This window comes from Takifugu rubripes, unplaced genomic scaffold, assembly GCF_901000725.2.
Source record: "Takifugu rubripes unplaced genomic scaffold, fTakRub1.2, whole genome shotgun sequence".
Taxonomy (NCBI): domain Eukaryota; kingdom Metazoa; phylum Chordata; class Actinopteri; order Tetraodontiformes; family Tetraodontidae; genus Takifugu; species Takifugu rubripes.
The window spans coordinates 92,501-107,500 of record NW_021821635.1 but is presented as its reverse complement, the minus strand read 5'-3'; the positions used below and the strand labels follow the sequence as shown (position 1 = coordinate 107,500).

The 15,000-nt window shown below is 42.3% G+C and overlaps 2 protein-coding genes across 5 annotated transcripts in view; one reads left to right on the top strand and one right to left on the bottom strand.

Moving 5' to 3' along the window:
* LOC115248433 (cytochrome c oxidase assembly protein COX18, mitochondrial-like) overlaps positions 1-4,489 on the bottom strand; it is a 5,328-nt gene extending 839 nt beyond the window's left edge. For 2 of the 4 annotated variants that reach the window (XM_029832148.1, XM_029832151.1), the window contains exons 1-6: positions 4,292-4,449; positions 3,494-3,980; positions 3,201-3,301; positions 1,653-1,807; positions 1,475-1,590; positions 250-357 (exon numbers count right to left, since the gene is read on the bottom strand). In XM_029832148.1, the coding sequence (XP_029688008.1) occupies positions 250-357; positions 1,475-1,590; positions 1,653-1,807; positions 3,201-3,301; positions 3,494-3,817 (804 nt within the window). In that variant the 5' untranslated portion in view covers positions 3,818-3,980; positions 4,292-4,449. Of the gene's footprint in view, positions 1-249; positions 358-1,474; positions 1,591-1,652; positions 1,808-3,200; positions 3,302-3,493; positions 3,981-4,291 lie in introns of all 4 variants that reach the window. The other 2 variants (XM_029832149.1, XM_029832150.1) reach the window with 2 other exon arrangements.
* Positions 4,490-5,025: 536 nt separating this feature from the next.
* Positions 5,026-10,655, top strand: LOC101073267 (selenoprotein T2-like). Its single transcript, XM_003978709.3, has 6 exons — positions 5,026-5,236; positions 5,662-5,772; positions 5,884-6,010; positions 8,036-8,123; positions 8,201-8,336; positions 10,274-10,655. Exons 1-5 carry the CDS (start codon positions 5,043-5,045, stop codon positions 8,317-8,319), a joined length of 639 nt encoding a protein of 212 aa, XP_003978758.2. The 5' UTR covers positions 5,026-5,042; the 3' UTR covers positions 8,320-8,336; positions 10,274-10,655.
* The last annotated feature ends 4,345 nt before the right edge of the window (positions 10,656-15,000 follow it).

Here is a 15,000-nt window from a genome sequence, read left to right as displayed (position 1 = left end):
GTCATAATCGTAGGGGTTAAATTCTTTGTAAAACACCTGAGCAGCTCCATGTTTGGAACCTTCGAATTCGCAAGAATGTAGAAACTTCACAAAGAACCTGATTCATCACCTTCTCCTGAACCCGAGGCTGGTACACGTACACTTAAGCCCTTAACACGTTACACTAAAGCTGATTACCATTAAGCCCTTTGTGTGTTTTTCAGGATCCAATTCAGTGGGGAAACTACTGTGATTTGATATTTAACTTACAGAAGGGACTGAAGCAGCAACTGGAATCATCAACACTGAGAAAACCCGGATGAAATTTGTGGTGAGCCTCTGAAAACGCGATTGGTTGAGTTTCTGCAAAGAAAACACCTGAACAAGAAGAAGAAATATGAATGAACATAAACAACAGAAGTATTGGTTAACAGGGTGTTAGGGATGGTTAACAGGGTGTTGGGGTTAGGGTTAACAGGGTGTTAGGAATGGTTAACAGGGTGTTAGGGATGGTGAACAGGGTGTTGGGGTTAGGGTTAACAGGGTGTTAGGGATGGTTAACAGGGTGTTAGGGATGGTGAACAGGGTGTTGGGGTTAGGGTTAACAGGGTGTTAGGGATGGTTAACAGGGTGTTAGGGATGGTTAACAGGGTGTTGGGGTTAGGGTTAACAGGGTGTTAGGGATGGTTAACAGGGTGTTGGGGTTAGGGTTAACAGGGTGTTAGGGATGGTTAACAGGGTGTTGGGGTTAGGGTTAACAGGGTGTTAGGGATGGTTAACAGGGTGTTGGGGTTAGGGTTAACAGGGTGTTAGGGATGGTTAACAGGGTGTTAGGGATGGTGAACAGGGTGTTGGGGTTAGGGTTAACAGGGTGTTAGGGATGGTTAACAGGGTGTTAGGGATGGTTAACAGGGTGTTGGGGTTAGGGTTAACAGGGTGTTAGGGATGGTTAACAGGGGTGTTGGGGTTAGGGTTAACAGGGTGTTAGGGATGGTTAACAGGGTGTTGGGGTTAGGGTTAACAGGGTGTTAGGGATGGTTAACAGGGTGTTGGGGTTAGGGTTAACAGGGTGTTAGGGATGGTTAACAGGGTGTTAGGGATGGTTAGCAGGTATTGGGGTTAGGGTTAACAGGGTGTTAGGGATGGTTAACAGGGTGTTAGGGATGGTTAACAGGTATTGGGGTTAGGGTTAACAGGGTGTTAGGGATGGTTAACAGGGTGTTAGGGATGGTTAACAGGTATTGGGGTTAGGGTTAACAGGGTGTTAGGGATGGTTAACAGGGTGTTAGGGATGGTTAACAGGGTGTTGGGGTTAGGGTTAACAGGTATTGGGGTTAGGGTTAACAGGGTGTTAGGGATGGTTAACATGGTGTTAGGGATGGTTAACAGGGTGGCTCATGCGAAGAGTCATTTGCTTTGACCGTGTAGGTTGTGAAATTGACAGAAAAAAGGAGGGGGGGTTGATTGACAAGTGCTCTGCACAAAGCATACTGACCTCTACAATGAGCAGGTTGGTGAGTCCAAGACACAAGGGCAAGATCCATGTGGAGTCGGGGGAGGTCAGGTCTGGAAACCACAGAGCACCTCCTGTTGTGAGACCACACTGCCCTGCTGCACAACAGATAATTAGTTGTGAACCACAGACAACTGCTCAGGAGTCAATGCAAGCTTACCAGGTTGATTCAGACTCAGGTTACGCAAAGCCAGAGAGAGGCTGATCCACAGAGGCAGCTGAACCCAAACTAGCAGGCTTGCCTTGAATGGGTGACAGTTGTCCCTGATGTAGAGCTGCGACACCAGATGACGCAGGTGCTTCTGGAACTGGAACCTAAAATCAGATAAAACTGAAGTGGAACATTGTTTTTCCTCACAACCTGAACTACTGCAAAGAACTCAGTCCTGTGATTGAGTGGACTGGAGCCTGCGGAAAAACCTCCAGATCAACGCTAGCAAAACCAAGGAGCTGGTGGTGGATCTCCGCAGGCGTAACAACCCCCCGCCTGCACCGGTGAACACCTGGGAACGGACATCGACGTTGTGAAGACCTATAAGTACCTGGGTGTTCACCTGCTCAGGAGGCTGAGGTCTTTGGGAGTGCAGGGACCCCTCCTGAGGACTTTCTATGACTCTGTGGTGGGATCAGCCATCTATTATGGGATAGTCTGCTGGTCCAGCAGCATCACGGACAGGGACAGGAGGAGGATGGACAGACTGGTGAGGAGGGCCAGCTCTGTCCTGGGATGTCCCCTGGACAGGGACAGGAGGAGGATGGACAGACTGGTGAGGAGGGCCAGCTCTGTCCTGGGATGTCCCCTGGACAGGGACAGGAGGAGGATGGACAGACTGGTGAGGAGGGCCAGCTCTGTCCTGGGATGTCCCCTGGACAGGGACAGGAGGAGGATGGACAGACTGGTGAGGAGGGCCAGCTCTGTCCTGGGATGTCCCCTGGACATATATATGTATATTCTTTTTTATAGATTTTCTATTCTTATTTTGATTTTTTTCTCTGCGTGTTTTTGCTGCTGTTGCGCTGTCAATTTCCCCATTGTGGGACAAATAAAGGAATCTGAATCTGACTTTTACTTGAAGTAAACTGAACCCAAACCTTTTAGAAATATGGACACCATTCCAGAAGAACGCGTCCAGACCAAAATCTGTTGGTTGGGTGGTTCAAAGGAGAAAGCAAAGATTCTACAGTCCAGTCCTTGAAACTTCTCCAGCTCAGTGTTGGAAGATGATGCACTCTGCCATTTTATAGGGTTAGGGTTAGGGTTAGCCCCAACTGGTTAGGGTTAGGGTTAGCCCCAACTGGTTAGGGTTAACCCCAACTGGTTAGGGTTAGGGTTAGCCCCAACTGGCTCAGGTGACTTACAACTATGACAGAAAAGGCTCCAAACAAACTTCAAACGAGTGCTCCCTTCCTGTCTGTTTGAAACTTCACCGTGTTTTTGAAAACTTACTTTTAATCCACAGTGTGAGCAAGCCTCTTAGCTCTGTTCGGTATTACTGCAGGAATTAAAATTAAGTTTAGATCAATGAATTAAACTAAACTGGATCAGAAGCAGGACCAAAGAAACTGTGGATCCATATTGGATCATATTTAACAGTAGATGTTAGAAGCTCGGATTGTTCCAATTAGTTTATGAATATGAGGCAAATGAGGTAGATTCTTCTTCAGGAATCAGTAAGGTTTCCATTTCTTTTACTTATGTGTTTCTTACCGTTTTTCTCTTTCAGTCCAGCCTCTCTCTTTTCCTTGAAACGAAACTTCATATCGAAGCCTCTTTGCCAGCTCAGAGATTTCAGCCTGTAGTGCCTCCACCTAAAATCAGAGTGATGTTACCATGGTGAGGCCTGAGAAAACACAATGACATCCATACCTGACCTTGAGCTTGGCAGAAGGTTAACAGAAGAGAGGGGGAGGAAAATATACAGCTGTGGTCCTGATCAGTTTATCTATGGCCTAATCAGCGCTGTACATCAAACTAAATGAGTTGTGTCCTCTGTCACTGACCTTGGCAATGATGACCACCTGGTAGGTCGCGAGAGGTAGAGTGATCAGTGTCCTGACCATCACTGTTGACATGATGATGCTCAACCACCACGGAAACCCAGTCACCTGCTGCACTCCCATCAGATACTGTTCACAGAGGTGCACTGGACCCGATTCTGCCAGACTGTTATACCAGCCAGAACCGGCACTTGTGCTGTTGCCTGACATGGACTGAGCCCTCGACACAACGCTCAATCCCAACAATGACCCATCTTTTAAAAAAACTCTGCTTCCTGACAGAGTCTTGGGACATAAGGGAGTCCTGATTGCTGAGAAGGTCCTCATATTTGATAAAGTCCTGACAACCCAAAGCTAAATTTACAGGTACTCCGGGACAGCAGGCAGCAGGGGCAGACCAGGTGTAACCAGGGGGAAGTGCCCTGGCCACCACAGAACACCTGACTCTGCGTGGTGGGGGTTGCAGGAACTTCATAATGAACATGTTGACCTAAAAAAAGACTTGGATTAAAAACGGCGTGATTGAGTTTTCAAATTAAGGGACAAGGCAGCTGCCAGCTGTCATATATAATATACAGTATAATCATAACACCAAGTGTTTAGTCTGTAAAATTCTGGTTATGTCTTCTGTCTAATTGGTCTTTTAATCAGTTCATTTCAGAGTGGTTGGCTCGTAGTTTATATGATTACATTTTTTTTTACTAACAATAACTTAATTAAATGACAAAATAGAACATCTACACGATCATCATATCAAATTGATTTTACTTAAAAATGTGTTGACGTAAGAAGTGAACATACCTGTTTAACGTCGGTGTGCAAGTGACATGCAATTTAAACAGATCGTGAGGAACAGTTTACAGAAAAATAATTGATACAATTAAATTTTTATTCTTTTCCTTTCACCTTCATCCCTTCATACACACGCCGCAAAGACCTCCAAAGATGACGTCACGGTGTTTACTGCTGTGCGTCGAGTAATTGTGACGCAAGATGGCGAGGTTTTTTTTAATTTCCCCAAGTAAAATTATATTATACAAATAAAACTTGTGAATTATACTCATTAATCTAATTCCACTATAGTGACAACGGCGAAAAGTCGGCAAACTACTACAGGCTTTTGAACAAAACCGGAAACAAGCATATATACTTTCAAAGTAATACAACGAGAAACCGCTTTATTTATGGTTAATTTTTTGTAAGAACATCTAATTTAACTAATTTAACATCTAAATTTAACATCTTATTATTTTCACATATTTATCAAGACTGACTAAATTGGGAGCAACTTTGAAACATTATTTCTTTTAATCCTTTTAATCCTTCCTATGAGGTCGTGTATAGGCCGACACTATACACGACCTCATTATAGGGAAAGGATTTCCCTATAATCAAATGTAATAAAAAAAACCATTAAATGACAGCTGATTCAAAATGTTTTGTCATCACCAATCACAAAATCGATTCCAAAATTTTAAAGATAAGGCTTTTCCCCGGCTCTTACTGTGGTGAATAATAAACAATGCTTCCGGTTTCCGCTGAATAAACAAGTATGGCGGAGTACAACCAGATCGGTGTGCTGTCGGCTCTGCTCCTTTTCACAGCCCTGACGGCCAGGGACATTTATCTTGTGAGAACGGGTCTCCAGCGAGGTCAGGTCACAACTTCGAGCCTTTACCGAGACCCTGGCCAGGCTAAACCCAAGTCAACTCTGTACAACGGGCCGGTCCTCAAGTTCCAGTACTGGTGAGTTAGCTGCGCAGCTACATGCTAACTGGCGTCATAATAAAAAATGGTAATCTGGCTGCAGTACGATACCTTATAGATTTGAACGTTATTTTTCAATCGTCTAAATATTAAGACGATTCTATTTTCTGTTCATCACTTATCTTTCTCCTCCTATCTCTCCTCTCATGTTTATATCCCTCTGCAGTCCCTTTCAATAGCTGTTTGTTGGTAGTAGCACTTATATCAGGTAAATTAGGACCATATGGTACGATTTCATTCACATTGGTCTCAGTTGCATAGTGGCTTGATTGTGTTTCTCAGTGAAAGTCGTGTCTGCGTCCTATTCTTGCTCTACCATTGTTCATTGACTTGTTCACCCCTGACCCTAACCTCAACCCTAACCCTGACCCTAACCCTAATAACTGGCCCATCATGTTTTCCAGTATCTCCTGAGGCTACAGCAAAGTATTCCAAGAGTACTCGCGGGCAATAAACCAGCTGTACCCGGGCATACGCATTGAAGGAGAAAATTACCCTCCGACTCCCTTCAACAAGTGAGTTGAGTTATCATGTGTTTGTTAACATGGTAGCTGACCGATCACCTGAAGTGCTGGCAGTAAGTTATTTACCAATGAGAGCTCACTTTTCACCTGTTTTGTGTTAAGGTTGATGGGCAGCCTGTTTTCCTACCTGAAGATGCTTTTCATCCTCCTTATTATCAGTGGTCAGAATCCCTTCATCCTTCTTGGCCTCGATACTCCGAGAGCTTGGATCTGGAGTCAGGAGAACAAGGTAAGAGATTCAGATGGGCTGATTGGTAGTCAATCAGGCAGCAGCATCTGTAGCTCTACAAAAACAGTACTTGCTTTTGGTACTTTTCTTTTACATCACAAGGAAACATTTTCCTGATTTTCTGTGCCCCTTGGAGAAGATGTAACAAGGCAATAGTTTAGGAAAGTTGTATTAAGATGAAATTAACAGGAATTTAACACACATGTTATAGGGAATCTGAGTTTTCAAAAAAACATTTATGAAAATAAATGCAAAAAAAAATTGACAGAAACCAGGAAAAGAAACAGCAACAACACCCTAACCCTAACCCTAAATATTCTGTTTCTTCAAATGCTGCAGAGTGAAAACACTTGTTTGGTGTGAATCCGGAAAAGATCACCAAGACGAGCTAACCCTAACTATATAACCCTAACCCTCTAACCCTAACCAAGACGATCTAACCCTAACCCTCTAACCCTAACCAAGACCCTCTAACCCTAACCCTCTAACCCTAACCAAGACGATCTAACCCTAACCCTCTAACCCTAGCCCTCTAACCCTAACCCTCTAACCCTAACCAAGACGATCTAACCCTAACCCTCTAACCCTAACCAAGACGATCTAACCCTAACCCTCTAACCCTAACCCTCTAACCCTAACCCTCTAACCCTAACCCTAACCAAGACGATCTAACCCTAACCCTCTAACCCTAACCCTAACCAAGACGATCTAACCCTAACCCCTCTAACCCTAACCCTCTAACCCTAACCCCCTAAACCCTAACCCTCTAATTCCTAACCCTCACCAAGACGATCTAACCCTAACCCTCTAACCCTAACCCCCTAAACCCTAACCCTAACCCTCTAATTCCTAACCCTCACCAAGACGATCTAACCCTAACCCTCTAACCCTAACCCCCTAAACCCTAACCCTCTAACCCTAACCCCTCTAACCCTAACCCTCTAACCCTCTAACCCTAACCCCTCTAACCCTAACCCCTCTAACCCTAACCCTCTAACCCTAACCCCTCTAACCCTCTAACCCTAACCCCTCTAACCCTAACCCTCTAAACCCTGGATATAATCAGAAATCTGAATATAGTACTTATGTCCATGTAATGTTTAATTTTTTTTTTAAGTTTTGAAATCTAACAATTCTATTTTGACTTTGTCTCTCTAGGGTATTGAATTCAGATTGAGAAATTATTTTGGCTGTAAGATTATTAAAAAAATACAGGTTCTGGAAACTTTCCTCCTGCAATGCACGCAGACTGAAGCTATTTAATATTCAGTGTTTATGCAGAAGAAATACATGAAATGATCAATGCTGATCTTTGTGATTGTTAATTAGAGCAATTATGTTGTATATGTCTTAATGTGGCATTTATAATAATGGCAATAAAAAACACTAGTATTCTTAATTGTGTCTATACACAAACCTGTACATGGAATATGTAGGACCAGTTCCCTTAGTGAACAGAAAATATGACTGATATGTGTTTAGAAAGAAAATGTACATCTAAACCCAATTTTTAAAAGGAATTCGTTAAAAATCAGTTCTGCATTTAACAGGAAGTATATGTACAATATATGTATATACTGTATATATGTCTTATCTTATTTTATTTATCTTATTCTAGTGTTGTCTTCTTTATGTTGAATGTCGCAGCGTCACACCAAGACAAATTCCTAGCTTGTGTAATACTGTGTATTACATGAACAATGGCAATAAATCTGATTCAATTCAATTCAATTCAAGGTTATTGTCAAGAATTCCCAGTCTGATCACTCACAAGTTGAAAGAGTTGTAAAAATCGTTGTCCTCCACACGGGGCTTCTCTCGGTGCTGCCCTCTAAGCGAATCGAGTCCTGGTGTGGGTGCGAGTGGTCCGACAGGATTTTTAATAAAAGCCAATAATATTCTGTGCTGCTTTTGCCACCACCTTTAAGTGGTTTCTTGTTGCTGGCTGTGCAGGCCCATGATGTGTGTAAGATGTCCTCCTCTGAATTTCCATCGATTAAATTGGTTTCAATTACTGTTTGGTAGATCTTCTCCTGTCTAATGGCCTACTTCCTCTGTAACATGATGGAGACTCATTTTCTGTCCACTGGAGCCTTTGAGGTCACTCTCAATGGTGAGTTGGGATTTAACAGGAATCTCTGGTTTGGGTTTGATGTCAGGGAAGTAAATGTGCTTCTTTTCCATGATCAGATGTTCCTCTGTGGTCAAAGCTTCAGTCGGGTTATGTCCCAAACATTCAGGAAATCTTCAAGATTCTTGACAACCAGTTGAAAATCAACACGGTGGATCAAATGAGCTTCTCCCCCTAGACTGACGGCACCCTCAGGTGTGTAATGATTTTAATATTAGATGGTGCTTTGATATTCTGTTAATGAGTGTTCATGATCAATGGGTGGCATCTTTGACTGTCCATCAGACAGAACTTTACTGAAGTATTTACATGTGGCACATTTTTGTAACCCTTTCACAACAATGACATAAAATGCAAACAATGGAAATGTGATTTCAACAAGATTTTACTCTTGTTGAATTCATCATCTACCTGCTGCAAAGACGGCGACCGGTACCTGTCGGGCCCCAGGTACCTGGAGGGTCCCCCCAAAACTAAGATGAATGAAAATATAATAATTACATGACAAAAAATAGATCAGTAAGTTAGTGTTTCTAAATAGTGTACCGTAACACTCAATTTGGGTAAATTGGTTATTTTAATCAATTTTCCTGGAATGGTGTAGCCTTGAAAGTTCTCCAGTTCTGTGGGAGCCTTTGGGCGTTTGCTCCCATCTGACCTCATTAATTAATTCTGCCGTTACTTTTTCACCTGTAAGACTTTGAAAACACTGTAAGGGTTCTATTTTTGGACTCCTGTGCTTTCAACACCATCCACTCAAGGTCACCTTGATGGCCTGAGGAGGTTAGGATCATTTGATGTGTGCGGGCCACTGGCGAGGAGTTTTTATGAGACTCTGGTGGCAACTGTGGTCCCCTATACAGTGAAAGGAAGACAAAGAGCACGACCTGTGAAAATGCCCTTTGCACAGATGAGTACAGTATCTGAGGACCTTCGAGAAACATCTGTAAAAAGACAAATTAAAGCTGAAGTGGAACTGGACTCCTGAACCTAACAGACTCAAAACATGCCAGTAAATCCACCAAAGACTGGCTGAAAATTGAGGAGAGTCCTGGAATTGCCGAGTCAAAGCCTGGATCTTAATACCAATGAGGGGTGTCATGAAGCATCCTGTACCTGCCAGAAACCCATCAAAGCCCGTCTGCTATTGGACAACTAAGCAGAGGAGGAGGACGAGTACGGAGGGCAGATGGAGGAGACAGAGGAAATTGATGAGAAAATTGATCTGCAATCAATCAATCAATCAATCTTTATTTATATAGCGTCTTATACAATCCAAATTGTTTCAAGGCGCTTTCCAGAATCCCAGGGCCTGACCCCAGACAAGCAACAGTGGCAAGGAAAAACTCCCCTTTAACAGGAAGAAACCTTGAGCAGGACCAGGCTCATGTAGGGGGACCCTCCTGCTGATGGCCGGCTGGGTAAAGAGAGAGGAGAAGGGGGAGGACAGGTAGAGGATAGAATAGGTAGGAGAGGAGAGGGGTAGAGGAGAGGAGAAGTAGAGTGGAGGGGAGGTAGAGGAGAGGAGAAGGAGGAGGAGGGGAAAGAGGAGAGGAAAGAAGAGGAGGGGGAGAGGAGAGGCACAGAGCACAGAAACACACATAAAAAATATGATGCACAATCACTTCAGCGGGGCCGGAGGTCATTATGCAGCTCTGAGGGCGGCGATACCTGTAAATAAATAGGGGGGGGGAGAAGCAGAAAAACTACACAAGAATCAGCATAACTAGTCTGCTTGATGAGGAGAGGAAAGGAGAGGAAACCATGACCCAGTGGAGTGACAGAGGCCTGTCAGGTGATCATGTTTCCGGACCCCGGCAGCCTCGGCCTATAACAGCATAACTAAGATGTGACCTAACGATTAGACGACCCCTAGGTATGATAATTTGTCTGTCTATGATAGAAACTGGAACTACTGAATTAGTAACAATAAGCTTTTTCAAAGAGGTAGGTTTTGAGTCTGATCTTAAAAGTAGCGATGGAGTCAGCCTCCCGTACCTGGACAGGGAGATGGTTCCATAGCAGGGGGGGGCCTGGGGGCAATGTTAAAGTGATTTTCTAATGTAGCATTAAATTGTTCATTTCAAGGAGGATTGACCAAAACTCTGTGCCTCTTTGTGTGTTTCCCCCAGATGTGCTGACTTTAAGTGTCCTGGAACAGTGGTCTTTCAATTGTTGGCGCACATGAAGGTTTGGCCTCAAAACAGAACCTGTAAGGTCCAGCCAGATATATTTGCCACAATGATTGGACTCTGCTACGTCAGCTCTAAAGAAGCTCCAATTCACTCGTTAGTTGTCAGTCATACTGGCACAAGTCTCCTGGAATATTGCCTGTGTTGCCCTTTTTGATTTTGTGTTTGAGAATAGAGCAAGCACCATCAGGATCCATTCAGATTCAGGTCCTTTATTGTCCCACACGGGGACATTTACAGTGCAACAACATCAAGAGCACGCAGAGAAATTAAGATAAAATAGAATAGAATTTGGAATATAGAAAGAGGATGTATATTTACAATAATCCAGATAAATGGATACTCGGCCCCTGGATACCTGTACATAGTACAGAGGGTGAATACTATATACATATCAGAATATATAATATTCAGATTGTGCTAGCGGGCGTTATGTTTATTGTGCAGTCTGACAGCAGCCGGCAGGAAAGATCTGCGATACCTCTCCTTCACCCAGCGAGGGTGGAGCAGCCGCTCCCTGAAGGTGCTGCCAGGGTGTCCTGTGGGGGGGGGACGTGTTGTTCAACATGGATGACAGCTTAGCCATCATCCATCAATGCACATAAACATGTCTGAAATCACAATAAAAATCAATATTGTGAAACAAAGTGATGGTTGTTTGTCAAAGGGAAGTTTAAGTTATTCTATATGTTTTTATGTATTTCTATATATTGTTCTGCAAAAACTTGGGCAACCCTGGTCAAATGTTCTGTTCATGTGAAGAGTTAAGCAGGTGGAAGTTGAAGACGGGTTTAGGGTTAGGGTTAACCCTAACATAACAACAGGATTAGGGTTAGGGTTAACCCTAACATAACAACAGGATTAGGGTTAGGGTTAACCCTAACATAACAACAGGGTTAGGGTTAGGGTTAACCCTTACATAACAGGGTTAGGGTTAGGGTTAACCCTAACATAACAACAGGGTTAGGGTTAGGGTTAACCCTTACATAACAGGGTTAGGGTTAGGGTTAACCCTAACATAACAACAGGGTTAGGGTTAACCCTAACATAACAACAGGGTTAGGGTTAGGGTTAACCCTTACATAACAGGGTTAGGGTTAGGGTTAACCCTAACATAACAACAGGGTTAGGGTTAACCCTAACATAACAACAGGATTAGGGTTAGGGTTAACCCTAACATAACAGGGTTAGCGTTAGGGTTAACCCTAACATAACAACAGGGTTAGGGTTAACCCTAACATAACAACAGGGTTAGGGTTAGGGTTAACCCTAACATAACAACAGGGTTAGGGTTAGGGTTAACCCTAACATAACAACAGGGTTAGGGTTAACCCTAACATAACAACAGGGTTAGGGTTAGGGTTAACCCTAACATAACAACAGGGTTAGGGTTAGGGTTAACCCTAACATAACAACAGGGTTAGGGTTAGGGTTAACCCTAACATAACAACAGGGTTAGGGTTAGGGTTAACCCTAACATAACAACAGGGTTAGGGTTAACCCTAACACAACATAACCCTAATTGCGCATAGAATTGCTTAAACATTTCAGAACTCCTTTTGGCACGGCGCCTCCCGGAGAATCTGGCAGAATCTACAGTTGTGGTTGAATTTTCAACATTGTTCAACATTTGCACAAATATGACCGTTATGCCATCAGAGGAAAACCTCTTCCCTCAACACACATTTCAGCATCGGAAGTCTGACGAAGATCGACACTTAGACAAGCGTGGTGCGTTTGAGGTTCCTGTGGAAATACGAGGTTCAAGTACAACTGCCTGCGATGAGCAAAGGTATGTTCGGAGAGCGATTTTGTTTTTTTAAATCTCTTAAGCGTAACAACTACCTTTTTGTTAAATGATCAACGGACGTTTAGTACTCAAACACATTAAAATATTTCAACAGAGATTATTTTCCCGACTTCGGGGGAAGAATTACTAGGTAGCACTTCCGCACAGAGCAAGGGCCGGTAGTTGCGTTAGCCTAACCCCGTGTTACTGTTTCGTCCTTGTGTCGTTCTTCAATTGAGATGCGGTAAATCTCCTCACATTCTACCCTTTAACTTAATTAACTGACAACTTTTTTTTTTTTACTGTAGTTACCGATCGTCGAGTCACCAGGCGACGTTATTTCACAATCCCCGTCTCGTAATCGCTGTTTACAAAGTTAGCTGTTAGCCATTGTATATGTTGCGTCCAATCCCAAAACATTAGCTAGCATTTTCGTTTTTATTTTACAGTTAATATAACTTTCTTAAGCTTAAAGTGAGGGAAATGCCACGCAGCATTTATGAAATGGGTCTTGGTCAACGTTATACGATACAATTTTATGTATCATAGTTCACCTTCATCTTATATGTATTGAAGAATTTTTAAATAGATTTTTTTTGTACGACTCAAATGTAGTCCATAAAGAGGTCGATTTAAGTGTCAATCAGGCTATTGCTAACCAAATGACACCAATAACTAAGGTTACCTGATTCGAAATGAATGTATTACTAGCTCAAGAGAAATGTAGCTGTTCTAGGAATTAACTGTAAAAGCCGTATATTAAACGTATCAGCAGTACAAGCCTTTTAGGTATCTAGATCCCATGTGCTGTTTTTGCTGTTATTTCCTTTATTGAGTTATTATTTTGTTTCAGATGCCTTTGTTCTTGTGTCTGAGACCAGCGCTGACATCTCTTTTCCAAGGTTGATCCACACTTATATCATGTCATGTACATTTTTCAATGTATCATCCTACTTTGATTAAAAATACAAATTTTATGAAAGCTGACTGGATTATGCTTTCAATAAGATGTTATCTTCCTAGTGAAAAGATACAGTAGACACAGATGCTGAGCAATAGTACAAGTAATAATCAGAATTCATGTTATTATTATTGTCATTAGAGGGGAATTGTATCACGGGGAGTCTCTCAGCAATTTATATGTGCAGCTTTGCACAGATAAGTAAGCGGTAAGAGTTCACACACGATTGAAAGTATTTGAGGGTGTCATAATTCATTTGTATAAACCTAATTTATTTATGGCTATAGAGTGATGTATATGGATTGTTTAAAATTGTTCCCATGTTTCCAAGTAAGTCATAACTTTTTTATGTTTTATCCATAATTTATTAACAGCATCGTTGCACAGTTTTGAATGGATGGGCCACCCTCTCTACAGAACAATGGCAACCCTCAACCAGATGCACCGTCAAGGGAAGCCCAAACCACCTCCTAGGTCTCTCAGTGCTACATTTGGTTGTCCCCAACTTAAGGCAGTGGTGCTCAAGACGATGATTCGGAAGCCTAAGAAGCCCAACTCTGCAAACAGGAAGTGTGCTCGTGTACGGCTCTCTAATGGGAAGGAAGCAGTGGCATTTATTCCTGGGGAAGGACATAATCTACAGGAACACAATGTAGTGCTGGTGGAGGGTGGGAGGACCCAGGACTTGCCTGGAGTAAAACTCAAAGTTGTCCGAGGAAAATATGACTGTGCCCATGTGGTGAAAAAGAAACAGTAGAGTGAGCCCCACTGACACTGAACCTGGAATTAAAGAATAAAGGAAAAGCAAACGTGATATGTCTTTTGTAAATCCAGATGAATTCTGCCCATGTAAAGAAAATACTGGTCATGTGATAGTGATTGTTCTAATAAAACATTTATTTATATGGAAGGGATTATCAAATAAATTTAAATTACATGCATAAACATTTTTTGTCACAAAACAATGGTTTCAGGCCTTGATATTTTAATTTGTCTTAACTTATTTGTTCATCTTAGTTAGCCCTGCAATAAGTTGGTGACTTGATCCTACCTCTTGCTGAAAGGTAGCTTGGATAGGCTCCCCCTTTCCTGATTTATGGAGGAGGGGGGTTTATTGATTGACAATGTGTGATGACATAAAACAGAGGTGTCAAACTCAAATAGCCAGTGGGCAAAATTTTTTAACTGGGACAAAGTCACGGGCCAACATTGATATTTATTGAGAAAAATCTTCCTCCATCTCTAACATGGAATCTTTTGGGATGGACCCAAACTAGTTTTGCTCAACAACTGAACATGGAACCAGCAAAGCTCAACACAATACAATATATAATTTATTATTGCACACATGCAAAATTGAAATTCAAATAAAAAAAAAAAACATCACTGGCATTCATGACTTTTCTTTTTATTTGCATCCTTCTTAATTAAATTTCAACAGTAATCTTTTGCCATTGTAAGGGTTAGGGTTAGGGTTAGCTTGTCTTGGTGTTGTGTTTTATAGCGTCCTCTGTTGTTGTCCTCCTTGTAATGCACATTGGTTCCACATACAAGACAGACAGGACCGTCTTTCACATATCTAAACAGATATTCTGCCTCCTACCTATTCAGAAAGGTTTTATTTTCTGCCTTTCTTTACCATTTTTCAGAGGAGTAGTGCGGTGCCAGAATTAGCATTAGCATATAAGGTCACTAAGACTACTTCCTCTTTCTTGGTGGTTGCCAAGCCACATATTGGTGCATTACCACCACCAGCAGAGCATTTTGGTATTTGTAGTATTAGCATATGTAAAGTCAATTGGTATGGCTTCGTGCCACGGGCCAGAGTTTGACACCTATGACATAAAAGGTGTGAAGGAAAATTACTACTTCTCTCTAAAGTCTAAACTGTACTTTAAACTTGACATTTAGTCTCCT